Raw genomic sequence first — 13518 nt, 5'->3', positions numbered from 1 at the left:
TTCTTTTTGCTTTTCTGTCATGTTGATTGTTTTTATTCATTTGTTTGTTTTTATTTTTTCCTTGTAAAGCAACATAGAATATCGTTTTAGTTATGACGCTACATAAATTCCCTCTACACCAGGGGTTCCCTACAGTGGCGGCAGAACCGGGGGGAGGGCTTGGGGGGCTCAGCCCCCCAATGAAAAAGTTGAGGGGGCAAATGCATGATAAGCCCCCCCCCCCCCAATATTTACCAAGGCTCCGAAACGTGCATCTGCCCATTTTTCAATGCATACTTGTCGATCTGTCCGATGCACACGAATACTATATAGGTGTAATAATTTTAGTAAATGCTGGGGGACCCTCGGCCCGTTCCCTGGCTATAGACCACATTGTCACCCCAACCGCGTCTTCACGCCCCGTGAAAAGTGGAAGCAGTGAGTGTGAGTACCGGTGAGCGCAACACAACTTCGTCCTTAGGCCAATGACTTGCCTCATTTCAGCCAGTTCTCCAACATCCCCTTACTACACTCAAAAACGTCTATGCGAGTACACTACGAGTTATAGCTACTCTCTTAAAACACCATCGAATATACAAATTACAATGTTTTTACAGATTTTTACGTGCAATCTGAGAAATTGCAGGCTTGAGACCCATATTTTAGGGCCAGGTATTCGCAGCATAAAACATTCGGGAAGTTCCGTTTCCGGCCATTTGGGGATTTGAAAAACCCAAAATTTTCTTGTACGCTCCGCGCCAACCGATGGTGGTGCTCCGCTTAGATAGTCCCCACACATTAGCCCCCCCCCCCCCATAATTTTCCCGTTCCGCCGCGCCTGGTTCCCTAACTGCGGTGCATGAACCCACAGGGGGTGCGTGTGTCCATCCCAGGGGGTTCTTGAGACGTTTTTGAAAGTCAAAACTATAGAGTCACTTTTGTTGAACTAAAATCTGATATATCATATAATTTAGTATGTACCAAAGCTGTACCTATCGACAAACCCTTTTCGCGTTCCAAAAGCATATGTTGCCATAGTAGAACCGTACCGTGCATGTGAAAAATGACTGCATTATGAAACAGACACAGGCCGCATGACTTTGGTGAAGTTGGTGTACGCATGACAGTACGTCGTGAAGATAAAGAGCTGAGAAAGTAACTGAAAGGTTGGCCAAAGTAATTATTATTATTTTGGAATTTCCAGATGACCTCTATTTTGCCAGACACAAAGCAAAGTTAGCATACATTTATGCTTGAAAATTGTTGGTGAGTGTTGGTGATATGCAGTCACTGGCCTGTTTTAACATGATACACCAGTTCAATATTACACTATGAACTTGACCTTTTACGAAGCACTGTTATGTGCGTATAATAATGACTCAGAGCGTGTCTCGAAAAGTTGGGCGTTCGTGGACAACTCTGACATCCAATGGGGGGGGGGGGGGGGGTTCGTATGGGGATAAAGTCAGGGAAACTCTGCTCTACACGATATATTTATTAGGTGAATAAATTTTCTCCGAGAGAACGACTGAACTCCAAATTTCTGTAGAGAGGAATTATTGTGGCAACCCTCGTAGTGTGACTATTTACCCTTTTAAATTTAAAGATAGCACAAAAGATGACAAAATGAAGTGATATACACTCTCAAACCAGCGTAAGTAAAATTTGTTGACTTGTTATGTTGACCGCTATACGTATATACTTGTACTTTGTACTCTCCGAGTTGTTGAAGCATGTATCTTGACACTCAGTGGTGCAACAAATCACAATGCACGTTTTGTTGAGACAATTTTTGTAGTGAGAAGTATTATAAAGTGGATCTTTCGCAACTTCTTCAGTTTTGACACAATTTTTGTTTCACTTGTATAGCAAGAAAGCGCATTGTTTAAAATTTCATAAACAAGAAGGTAATAATTCTAACTGCGTAACAAGAGACACCATAGGCTGCAAGTTATATCCACAACTTGTACAAAGTATTCGCTTGGCCTGTTCAAGGGTACGCGCTTAGTCAGGGAAACCAACGTAATTTGGTGCGTATATATATATATATATATATATATATATATATATATATATATATCACATAATATACTACTTAACTACTTTGATAGTAGTTTAGTTAAGTATATTATGTGATATTCTAGCTCTGCCTTGGCATAGAGCAAACTTTGTGAATATTGGCCACCATTATATGTGATATATATATATATATATATATATATATATATATATATATATACATATAGATATATACATATACATATTTAGGTAGGTGCTAGCGGCTGCTTTAAATGGCGTATACGTCAGTTCCCAAATTTCACATCTATGCAAATTCTAAGCTTCCCCCGGGTGGTCCTGGCTTGCACCCCAAGGGGATGCGTATATACACCAGGTTACTGAAACACTGGTTTTAAGATGCTCTAGATCTCGGCATGAAATTTCTATCAATTTTGAAAAGAGGGCCTATATACGACGAACTTTTTAGCCTTGTTTACACATGAAGGAGGAATCGAAAATTCATAGTTTATCCAGTTAAGCTTAAGGTCAAACAATTATAGCATAATGATATATACGAGCTATTAATTAACTATACCAAATGTTAACTGTGAGTTCTAATTGCAGCTGAAGAAAGGAAAAGTCTCTATTGGTGTAAAATGAACACATAAAGCTTCTTAAAGAGTGCACGTATATCGGAAAACAGGAAATGCGCTTAATTTGAATGATCATTATAACTGAACAGGACCGCGGAAGATTCTCCTTACAATATAAAACGTACAGCCTTTTTCTTTACATTGTATGTATAGTCTGCATATAGCCTGTACATTAGCCTAGTATATCAGTGTGGTGCTGTTTCATAATAATGATAAAAACAAATTATATTAACATCAACAAAAACTCCCAGTGAGAGCTAATTCCAAATAAATCTGGTTTCCATAGGCCTATACTTGTCGTGAATTCTATTAGCGAATCTTATGTGTGTTAGTTCTTCTTTTTTTTCGAGTGATAAATATACGCATGCATATGTAACTGAATCAAACGCTATACATGATATCGGTTCCAGTGCCATACCGCCCTAGGTACATACCGCCATACCTTTCCGCCATAGGTTTCAATCCTTTCCGCCATAGGTTTCAATCCTTTCCGCCATATGGCAGTTTAGAAATGTATTTTACACAGGAATGTATCGGTGAAACTGTTTTGATTCGCGTGGAAGGATAGGTACACCGTCTTCAAATGTGATGGTTCGCTGGTTACACTGAATTGTGGTTAAGACAAGCTTGGGGAATAGACACATAGTCTTTAATGTACATGTTGATTGAATAGTATTAATTGTAAGTTCGTACTCTTGAGTCGATTCACTGTCTTCAAATATATAATAGTTGGTTGAATTTATCGAAATAATTTAGGTTGATTGTTCATTATTTTCGATTTAAATGACCGATATTGTGGATTTTGCGGGCCAATAGGTAGTGTAAGCAATGCAATATACAGTGCATATAAGCCTACAGTGAACCAACAATAAATGTGCTCTCTCCGCCAAACAAAAGCTTTATCGCCACAGGGGTAACATGGCGCAATGGCACTTTCTCTATGGCGGAAAGAGCACATTTTCTATGGCGGAATGTACCGATGGCGGAATGACACGCCCCCCCCCCCCCCCCCCATGATTTCATATCAAAGTCTGGTAGAAAACATATCTGGAATAGTTTCATTTTACCGTCGACATCTGCAGCACCGACATACCTTGCAGAGGCGCTTAATACAGTCTTTTCGGCCGGCTGTGGTAGCGTGACAAGTTAATGTAACATTAATGCAGATATGTGATATACCGTAGAATAGCTAACTGAAATGAGCTACAATAGGCGTGGGAATTCATAATAGAAACATTGTTTGGTATATGATAATTTTATAACGCTCTGTTGCGCGAAACAAATGTATCTATTTATAGCAAGGTACAACTTTATGGCATTCGACTGCAAATATGATTCACCGTGACATTCTGTGATTGCAATGAAATTGGGAACGAAGTTAATCCCCGATAGGTTGCTTGTATATGATACGCTTACATGTATTTTGGCCGGGGAAGGAACAGGGGGAAGGGGGAAGGGGGAAGGGAGGTGTTAACGTACTCGTGACTTTAGCAAATCCTGCAATTTGTGAACAATAAGGTTTGGTAGACGATGTACGCAATTGTGTACAATACGGAGTACACACAAGGAAGATATGTTTCCATCGATCATCCAGTACATGAAATAACGACGAACATGACCAAATTAACATGTCTTAGTTCCACAGCTAGTTTGTGAGAAAACTATCTACTGAATAAGAACGTAATATGGAACATTTTACCAAGTTTCATAAGCTTGAGTCGAAATCAGCCTGCATGTAGCCTACTACTCAATAAAGTGCATATTATAAAGTTGTTACTATAACATATATCTAGTTTAAACTTACCGTATTTTGACTGAGGCTCACCGGACGGTACTAACGATGTTTACCGATTGTGTGTGTTTGTGTGAATGCAGCAGATTCGATTTAGTTAAGGTACCAGTTATTGCACTGTGTTAATTCAATAGTAGCAAGTACTGAGTCATCAATGATACACCACAAGATAGTATCAGCTGCACTTGACGGCCGCATTAGACTGTTGAGACCTAGCCTCGAATTGATTAAACATTGTTCACTAAGCAAACTGATCTTTCACAAGTTTGGATGTTGAAATGAACACGGTTCAATCAGTCAAAGGACTTTGTAACGTCGTCTATATATATAGGCCTGCACTTCCACGAACGACAACGTACAGATAAATATGGGTATAGGTATCGCGTACATATTCAAAATATTGCTTTTACACATAGTCACAGCTGTTCAGACGAATACGACACAACATCAAACTGCAACATTAATCAAGATTGCGGCGAACATATATCCATAAAGATTATACCATAAACTACAATCATATATAGTTATACGTACCCGATATTAACACAGAGAACATACGTACCAACAATAAACAAGAACCGGATGAAAGACAGTGCAGGTTTGATTCACTATAAAGGAAGTAGGTCACTTAGTGATTAAGCCTGTACACTTAGACCGTATCTTTACAGACAGGAACGGTGTGGTCTTTTTTTTTCTCTATATGTAGTTCCTCATAACAAGTCAGGTATAACAGATACAAAATCCGGAAATTATTCAAGTTTCCCAGCAGTAAAGCTTGTCCGGGCTTAAAACTGTGACTTTGGAAATACCCAGCATATCAGCTATTTACAGTGTATGCCTGCGGTTTCCGATAACAAGGATGTACAGTGCAGTATGCGCCCTGTCTTTTCGAAAAGGCAAAACTCGGTAGTCCGTACATATAATGTATACTCACACTTGTGGTGTGGTATTTTCTTTTTCTTCTTGTTATTTCGCTTTTTTTCTTCTTCTACTTTCGTATTTCTTTTGATTTGTGGGAAGGTGGCTCACATTTGATTTACCCCTCCAACGGCGAAGGAGAAGTTTGAACATGTATATAAAGTCCTATCTTCCACCCCAAGGAAATTGAGAGTTACACTAGTACCCCAGATATATGTGAATATGCATATGTGATAGTATTTTAAAAATATTGTGAAGAAAATATTTTTCATAATGTTTTACAAATTTTTCAGTATTGCATAAAACTTTATAGCTCAGTAAAAAAAACATGTAAGGTTGTATATAAACAGAAAGATGGAATACAAATGCATAAGGCAAAAATTTGGAAAAGATTGCATCACTTGGGTAAGCCCCTGAGTCTAGCAAACATTTCTCAATCGAGAGGGAGACATTCGACATTCCCTCTCTCAAATCGGCTACTCTGGCTATACGGGCCTACACACTGAGTCGTGTTTCTGGGAGTTTTGGAATAAATTACATCTATGATATTTATAGCAGTGGCGTAGGAAGGTACTTTTGAGTGGGGGGGGGGGGGCTGAAGACTGATGGCCGGCCTGGGGGAGGGGTCTAAGGGGAGTGGGTGTCCCCCTCCCCTTTGGATTTTTTTTGCATTTCCAGTTGGCCTCATATGCAATTTGGTGCAATATAGCACACTTCAACCCACCCACTCCATTTTGTATATAATTTTGCATTTTCACCTGGCCTTAGATGCAATTTGGTGCTCCAAATGAGATTTTTTTCTCATTTGGAAATGAAAAAGGGGTTTTCTGACTTGCGAAGCGGGGGGGGGGGCGGAATGATACTTCCGCCCCTCCATACTTTTCACTGGGGGGGGCTGGCGCCCCCCAGCCCTCCCGGTTCCTACGCCCTTGATTTATAGTCTTGAGATGGTCGTGTCTGGCCCCATCTAGTGCAGTGGATATATAATGTAAGAAACAGGTCAGCCGCCATCAGCTTGATCATTTTGTTGTTCAAGTGGAAGCAAGGATTCCTTATTGAAAACAGCATGAACATTCAGCTCCCGGAAGTGGAGGCAACATGAAATGTAAAACTTGGAACGGCAGGGATAACCGATTGACTAACACCGATCCGTGCAGGAAATCACGATCACTCTATATATACCAGACATCAGAAAGCACATGACAATGATTATCAAAGCATGTGATAACTACACATGTTAGTGATCACACTAACAATGAAATGAAACGCCGTTAAAACAATTATAGAAACGATAAAACTTAATACTTAACGTACGTTAGATTAAAAGTAAATGTATTTACTTCTGGAGAATAATTAAAACAGATATTTGTTTGTTTGTGTAAAATAAATAAGCGACATAGCGACCGAACTTGAACGGCCTTGGCAGTGCACTTTGATCATCATGATATTATATTCAAATGAGTCGGACGATCAACTGAGTGTAGACTCAGCGATAACGTTATATCGACACACACTGACTCAGAACGTGTTGCATTCACTTCATGACCAGGTTGTCTATATATAATATACATCAAGACTACATGCCAGTGGCGTAGGAAGGTACTTTTGAGTGGGGGGGGGGGGCTGAAGACTGATGGCCGGTCTGGGGGAGGGGTCTAAGGGGAGGGGGTGTCCCCTCCCCTTTGGAATTTTTTTGCATTTCCAGGTGGCCTCAGATGCAATTTGGTGCAATATAGCACACTTCAACCCACCCACTCCATTTTGTATATAATTTTGCATTTTCACCTGGCCTTAGATGCAATTTGGTGCTCCAAATGAGATTTTTTTTCTCATTTGGAAATGAGAAAGGGGTTTTCTGACTTGCGAAGCGGGGGGGGGGGGCGGAATGATGCTTCCGCCCCTCCATATTTTTCACTGGGGGGCTGGCGCCCCCAACCCCCCGGTTCCTACGCCCTTGCTACATGCACGCAAAGCGAAGTCCATGGTTCACTTCGGGCATAGGAAGGGGGGGGGACTTGGTGAAGGGGACGGGTGTAGCTTCGAGGAGCAGATACAAACTTCATGCAGCAGTCAGACATGTGTTTTAAATTCATTTGAGGAGCAAACAAAAAATAACATTAAACGTCTCATACTCTCAGTCGCAAATGAATTCTAGCAAATTTAAATGGTCTCACGGTCGTGTCATTTAATTAAATTTCAGTTAATTGCAAGCTATTGTGACAAACTTTTCAAAAGACTGTCTCTTCATTTGGGTCTACCGCATTTATCATTTTTTGTTAAAAAGCACTAGAAATTAAAACATCAGAGGTCTCTGTCCATATCGATATGTTGGACTTGCCCAAGTCATCAGTGAAGTTTACATTAGATATCAACCTTGTTAAGAAACGGATGTTTGCTAAATTTTGTATTCATTTCGTATGGGGTTTCATAATCATTTCTACCACATAAGAGTATTCTATTTTGTATCGTTGCACTAGCGAGTCCTTTGAGCTTTCCCTGCCAGTATCCTTGCACGGAAAAAAATCGAAACGGAGATCACATAATCATAATTATGCGCTATTTGCTTTTACTTTGGCGATGAGGATGAATTTTTGATTGATTTATAAGCTGACGATATATAATATCATTCGGCAGTAAGAATATTCCCCGAATGAACCCTTTTTTCCGGACTGACAATTTCAGGTGGGGTTACCCTGTCTCGCTATGCCGTGGTGTGTATATTTAGTAAGTAAATCAATGACCCAAATAAACGTGGTATATCCGCCACTTCAATGCTTTCCGAGTTTGATTTTAAAGAATTTCATAGAAAATTGAATATTGCAGGAAGCGAGCTTTGAATAATGTAAGAATATGAGAAGTAGAATATTGTGATAACTTAATGAACATGTCTATGATACCGATGCACATGATAAGTAGGCCTAAATATAATATTAAGAATAATTTTCTTCTTCTTTTGTAGTAGGAATATTTACGAAAAAGTACTGTTAAAAAAGACATTATAATCAGTTATTGTCATCTTAGCCTCAACGATTCCTCCTTACTCGACCATGTGTCATGTGTCTTTGCTATTCCCCAGTCGTAGATTTCAAACAACAGCTGACTTTGTGCAATGTTAGATCTATTATAGAGCCTATTGTAGCTATATGGCCATAGTAACGGTTGCCATGGTAAGATTTCTTGTTTCAGACTACGGGCGAGTCTTGGGAGTCACATGAAATTTGCCGGCTACACGCACATACCACATATATATATATATACAATCTTTGCCATATGCATGTATATATACGAAAAATACCTTTATTCTAAGTAAGACCAACAGCTTGTTCGTCTGTTGAAAGAATCTAACCCATACAAAACACAATTGTAACGCAAAACATGTTTTTACATATAAACAAACTTTATTTGACGACACAAAGACAAACAGGTGATTTTTTTTTCATTAATCTTAATAGAGAAGTAAGATTTATCGTTATTTGTAAAGTTAATTAATAATTAAATTAATTATCATTTATAAATAATTAATAAAGCTGGTCTCAAAGTTTTCGACCCAAGTATCGCACCACGGGATACCGGGCTTTTCGCATCTGATAGTCTTTCGTCTCCGATAGAAATCAAATGGATGAAATTAGTAATACGAATTATTGCAAATCTTCGTCTCCGAAGTAAAAGATAAAGGAATAAAGAATACAAACGATGGCGACAAACAAACTCAGACTTGTGACGTTGCAAACTGTAGCGTGTCCATTGGCAGACGACATTCTATAACTAACAGAGGGCGACATACTCTCTTTTGTTGCCAATCCAGTATGATGGCTGTTTTGATCAAACTGATTTAAGTTGCGTATTCTGTTCCTACGACGTGGTTTTTGATTCCATTTATCGGCAAGATCGTTAAACTTTCCAACATCATTTTTCTTTGCAAGATTTTCTACTTCGCAGTTACTATGGCTACGACAATTGCGTCTGCGGATAACATTAGATGTAAGGCATTTCCTTCGGTTCATTTTGTTGCAAGTTTCATCAACATTTTGACATTCTTGGCGTTCCGTTCTCTCCCGTAACTGGAACTTTTTAGACTTTTTGTTTACATGATATGACGTCATTGTCTGGGTCCAATTTTTGTATAGATGACGCTGTTCAGTAGCTGTGACGGATTTATGGCAGTCCCTGCTTTGAGCTTCCAGTTGGTATTTGGATGAATACAACGGAATATCATGATCGCCATCCAAAGTCTCATCTCGCGAAGGAGAGGATCTGTCAGAAACTGGTGAAAGGTGTTCATGAAATATGTTGCTATACAAACCTGGGATTTAAGTTGGCTAGCGCCCTCTTTAGGTTTATTGGCATATACCATTTTGTCATTTCTCTCATTCTCCACGTTATTGTTTTTTTTTTTTTTAGTTCACTACACAACATTTACTGCTCTCGTTTTTCTCTGTATTCAAATCCTTTAAAGGTATCGAATAGTTAGTGTTCATAGCAGCAGCGTTCTTACATACCTCTTTCTTACTTTTTGTAACATTTTGGTTATATTTTGGCGTCTTACTTTTTGCTATCGACTCTCTCTTCTGAGCAAGATAGTATGGCCTCTCACTTTGTCCTTTCGACTGCTCGTCGACAGCGCACAAACGGCCGACGGCAGAGTCATTCAAAGTCGCTGCTCGATTAACAGTTCTAATATCAGAGGCTGATGTGAGTCTTTTATCCCAATCAGTGGCAGCCATCTGATAGTTTATCCGGACAGTGCTCTCTTTACTCTCATTCATGCGCAACATTTGGCAATTTCTTTCTTTTTCTGCAGTCTGGTATGTCGTGCACTTTATTTCGATCGTTGACGTTATGCTGCCCTCTTCATTCTCTGCGCATGCGTCGATGAGATGTGCTGAACAAAGATCGCGTATGGTTGCAATTTTTTCAATTATGTCCTTCTCACTGCCTCGTACACTCTGATTCTTTTTCTGCCTATACACTTTGCCAAAAACTTTTTCTTCTGAGCAAGATAATAGACTTCGTGGCTTTTTGCTTTCGATTGGTTCTTGCTGGAACTCAAATCGACAACGAAAGAGCTGTTTGAAGTCACTGCTCCTTTGGTGATGTTGGCTGCCGAATTATCAATACCAATCTGACAGTTTATCTGGGCATCTGTATCGTTTCTGTTTATCTGTACATCCTGGATTGTAGTACAATTTGCGTGACTGCATGGTACACTGTTCTCTCTGTTATTTTCACATGAAGCATTTACAGGATTTGGATTACAGTCCCGCGCAGTTGTATCATTCTTAAGCACGTCATTCCCACTGCTTTTATCAGCATCCTGATTCTTTTTCTGCTTCCTACACTTTGCCAAAAAAAATTTCTTCTGAGCAAGCAAATAGACTTCGTGCCGTTTTGCCTTCGATTGGTCTTTCCTTGAACGCACATCGATGTTCATATTCACTGCTCCACTGATAACGTTGTCAGACCCTGGTTTTAGTGTTTCATTCAATTTACTGGCACCCTCATGACACTTTATCTGGACAGCGTTCTCTTTATATTCAAGATCGTCAAACACTTGGTAATTTCTGCCTTCCTCTGCGTTCTGCTTTGTTGTACACTTTATGTCACAGCGTGATGTTGCACTGCTCTCTATGTCCTTAGCACAAGAAGCAAGTTGGTTGTCTTGTGTAGTTGTAACATTCTTTACAACCTCATTCTCACTGCTTCTTATAACAGCACCCTGATTCTTTTTCTGCTTCCGACACTTTGCCAAAAAAAATTTTCTTCTGAGCAAGCAAATAGGCTTTCGTAGGCACATTATCTGGAATTTTAGAGGCATGTGACGTCATTTCCTGTTTTGCTTTCTTCAGATCATCTTTGATCGTCAGTTCACCTTCTCTTGGCTCAGCTGGTAAATTATTATTTGCACCTTTCGGTTTAGATATTGCACACTTTCCACCAAACAGGTATCGACTAACGGTCTTTACTTGATTTTTGCTCAAATCAAATCGAACCTGTTTTCTCGCTTTTTCTCCTACAACTGATTTATTTGTTATCTCTTTAAAAACCTTTTCCTCGCTTAGATATTTGTGAGGTGTCATTGGTAGGTGGTAATTTGGAAGCCTACATACAGGTGGTTGATACAATCCTCCATTAAGCGAAGTATGGTATTCTGGATAATATCCCTGTAGCCCATTGACTGTATTCGTCTCATGGCAGGATTCATGGGAGGCCGACATGGACAAAATACTTCATTAAATAATCTTTGATGCATCCTCAATGCTTGAAATCTCTCTCGGATCCAGAGCCTTCCTAATCGTTTATCTTCAAGATATATTTCAAAGATGAACCTCCTTCGGTGGTCGTAAGGGTCTTTGGTTGGTTCAACTTCACACACTACCTTAACCGTTGCCCGTGCGAGGTTGTTTGGGTGAGCATCTTCCCCACGATTCACCCGGCAGTATACCCTCTTCGACTAGACTGAAAAAATCATATCACATGATTTTTCGGTGGTGTTATTTTCTATCGCAAGGGGACTTGCCGTAGTGGTCAAGTTTTCATCATTATCAGCAAATGTGCCTTTTGGTGTCTCTTCCTTTTGGTTATTTTCAGGAAGAATTCGCTGGCGATTCTTGTTTGCCAACAAATAATTCGTAGCTGTTAATTTAATAATTTTGCCGGTGTTTCTGGCTCCAACTCCTATGATGTTATAATATTCTGACATATCTATCACGGAGTTGGTGTCGATTTCTTCATCAGACACGTCATCGATGTCTTCATAGTTGTAATCGTCGATGGCGTTAAGCGTAAAAAGTTCTGGAACAACGAGCTGTTGCTGTGGGTAGTTGTGGTGGTTACAACCCTTGTTCCAGTAGGAGACATGGTGGTTTGAGGACTCCGTAGGTCGAGGTAACTGTCGTTGTACGTCCTCGATGGTGTCGGTGCCGTTTGTCGTCAATGAGTGACGTATGGCGGCCGAGATGTGGTGCCGCAGATGTTTGGGATCACCGGTGGGGTCATCCAATGCAAAAGGAAGGGATCTGAAAAGACAAGAAAATATGTTCCACGTTATAGCTATTTGTGAATATACCATAACCCTCTAATTTCTTCCACCGCCACCAGCCACCCCCCCCTTCTCCCTCTCTATCAATATTTACACTGATATTTGTATTTATAGGCTATTTACTGTGTAAAGTCCAATTTTAGCTTGGAAATTGGCCTTGTTGCTACTTTGCTTCACATCATGAGAAACTCTACCCTTACACGACACCTACCACAATTTCACGGCAGTTGTACACAGCCTAGTCTACTTTGTATATAAGAATCTGGGCTGATTACATTCTTGGCAATTGTTGAGGATTATTCCATAATCAGGCCGGCGGAGCCGTTAAAAAAAATGTATATATATATATAAAAAATAAGTGTAAACATCTTTTACTTAAGAAGTCCCATTTCATTTGAAACTTGATAAAAATAATCAAATTGTGCCCTTTAGTTGAAAAAATCAATACTGGAGTTACGGTACGGATTGCACAAAGAATGAATTTTGTCGGAAAGTTTTGAAGAAACTCAGTGGTTTGTTCTTCACATTAAAATCACATTTCCCCTGCCCTTTGATGCTTGTGCCCACATAACCCCCCCCCCCCCCTCCCCCGCTTCTGTTCAATAGGGTTCGCACCGAACATTACTGTATCTTAACAATCTTTGTTTGAAGCCAAATCTGTCAAAAATGAACGAAGCAGCTACTTAAACTGTAGTACGTTCGCAATCTCTAATATATGAAAGTAAATATTAGTGGAGAAAACATTGACCTCCTGACCTGAATAACTAACTTTAAGTATGATTAAGATAAACAACGGAATAATTTAACCTATAAGAGAAATATTAGTTAAATGCAGTCCAATGCAATATGGATTATAATGAACTTTGTAGTTGGCATAATCAATACGTATACGATCTGAACACTAGGCTACTAAACCACTGCGCATCACGCAAACGAAATTACAGTTCGTTTATCTGTCAGAAAATAACATATTTATGCTTCTTACTTGTTCAAATTTAAAGCAAAGAGTTGGAAAACAACTCACCTTCCGTTAAGATTGGATTCAACGTTCATTTCGTGAACTAACATTCGATAACTTTGGAAAAAACTTTCCGAAAAACTTTGCGTAAACTCTATAGAGATCTGCTAAGTAGTGCTTG

General features: G+C 39.5%; 1 protein-coding gene and 1 long non-coding RNA gene across 3 annotated transcripts in view; both read right to left on the bottom strand.

Moving 5' to 3' along the window:
- The window catches only part of LOC139980720 (uncharacterized), a 44952-nt gene extending 40002 nt beyond the window's left edge, over positions 1-4950 (bottom strand). For both annotated transcript variants that reach the window (XR_011797654.1, XR_011797653.1), the window contains exon 1: positions 4435-4950. This is a non-coding gene — a long non-coding RNA (uncharacterized lncRNA). The remainder of the gene's footprint in view (positions 1-4434) is intronic.
- Positions 4951-8802: 3852 nt separating this feature from the next.
- LOC139981441 (uncharacterized) lies at positions 8803-13518 on the bottom strand. The gene is made up of 2 exons (XM_071993813.1): positions 13404-13518; positions 8803-12356 (listed from the first exon to the last, which is right to left on the bottom strand). Exons 1-2 carry the CDS (start codon positions 13445-13447, stop codon positions 11792-11794), a joined length of 609 nt encoding a protein of 202 aa, XP_071849914.1. The 5' UTR covers positions 13448-13518; the 3' UTR covers positions 8803-11791.

This window comes from Apostichopus japonicus, chromosome 15 (genome assembly GCF_037975245.1).
Source record: "Apostichopus japonicus isolate 1M-3 chromosome 15, ASM3797524v1, whole genome shotgun sequence".
In the NCBI taxonomy this organism is placed as follows: domain Eukaryota; kingdom Metazoa; phylum Echinodermata; class Holothuroidea; order Aspidochirotida; family Stichopodidae; genus Apostichopus; species Apostichopus japonicus.
The sequence above is the reverse complement of the archived record's forward strand: the minus strand, read 5'-3'. Positions and strand labels throughout refer to the sequence as shown.

Coding starts and splice junctions, on each gene's coding strand:
- LOC139981441 (XM_071993813.1), bottom strand. CDS start 13,447: ATGTTAGTTCACGAAATGAACGTTGAATCCAATCTTAACGGAAG. Junction 12,357..13,403: donor GAATCCAATCTTAACGGAAG/GTGAGTTGTTTT, acceptor TTGTCTTTTCAG/ATCCCTTCCTTTTGCATTGG.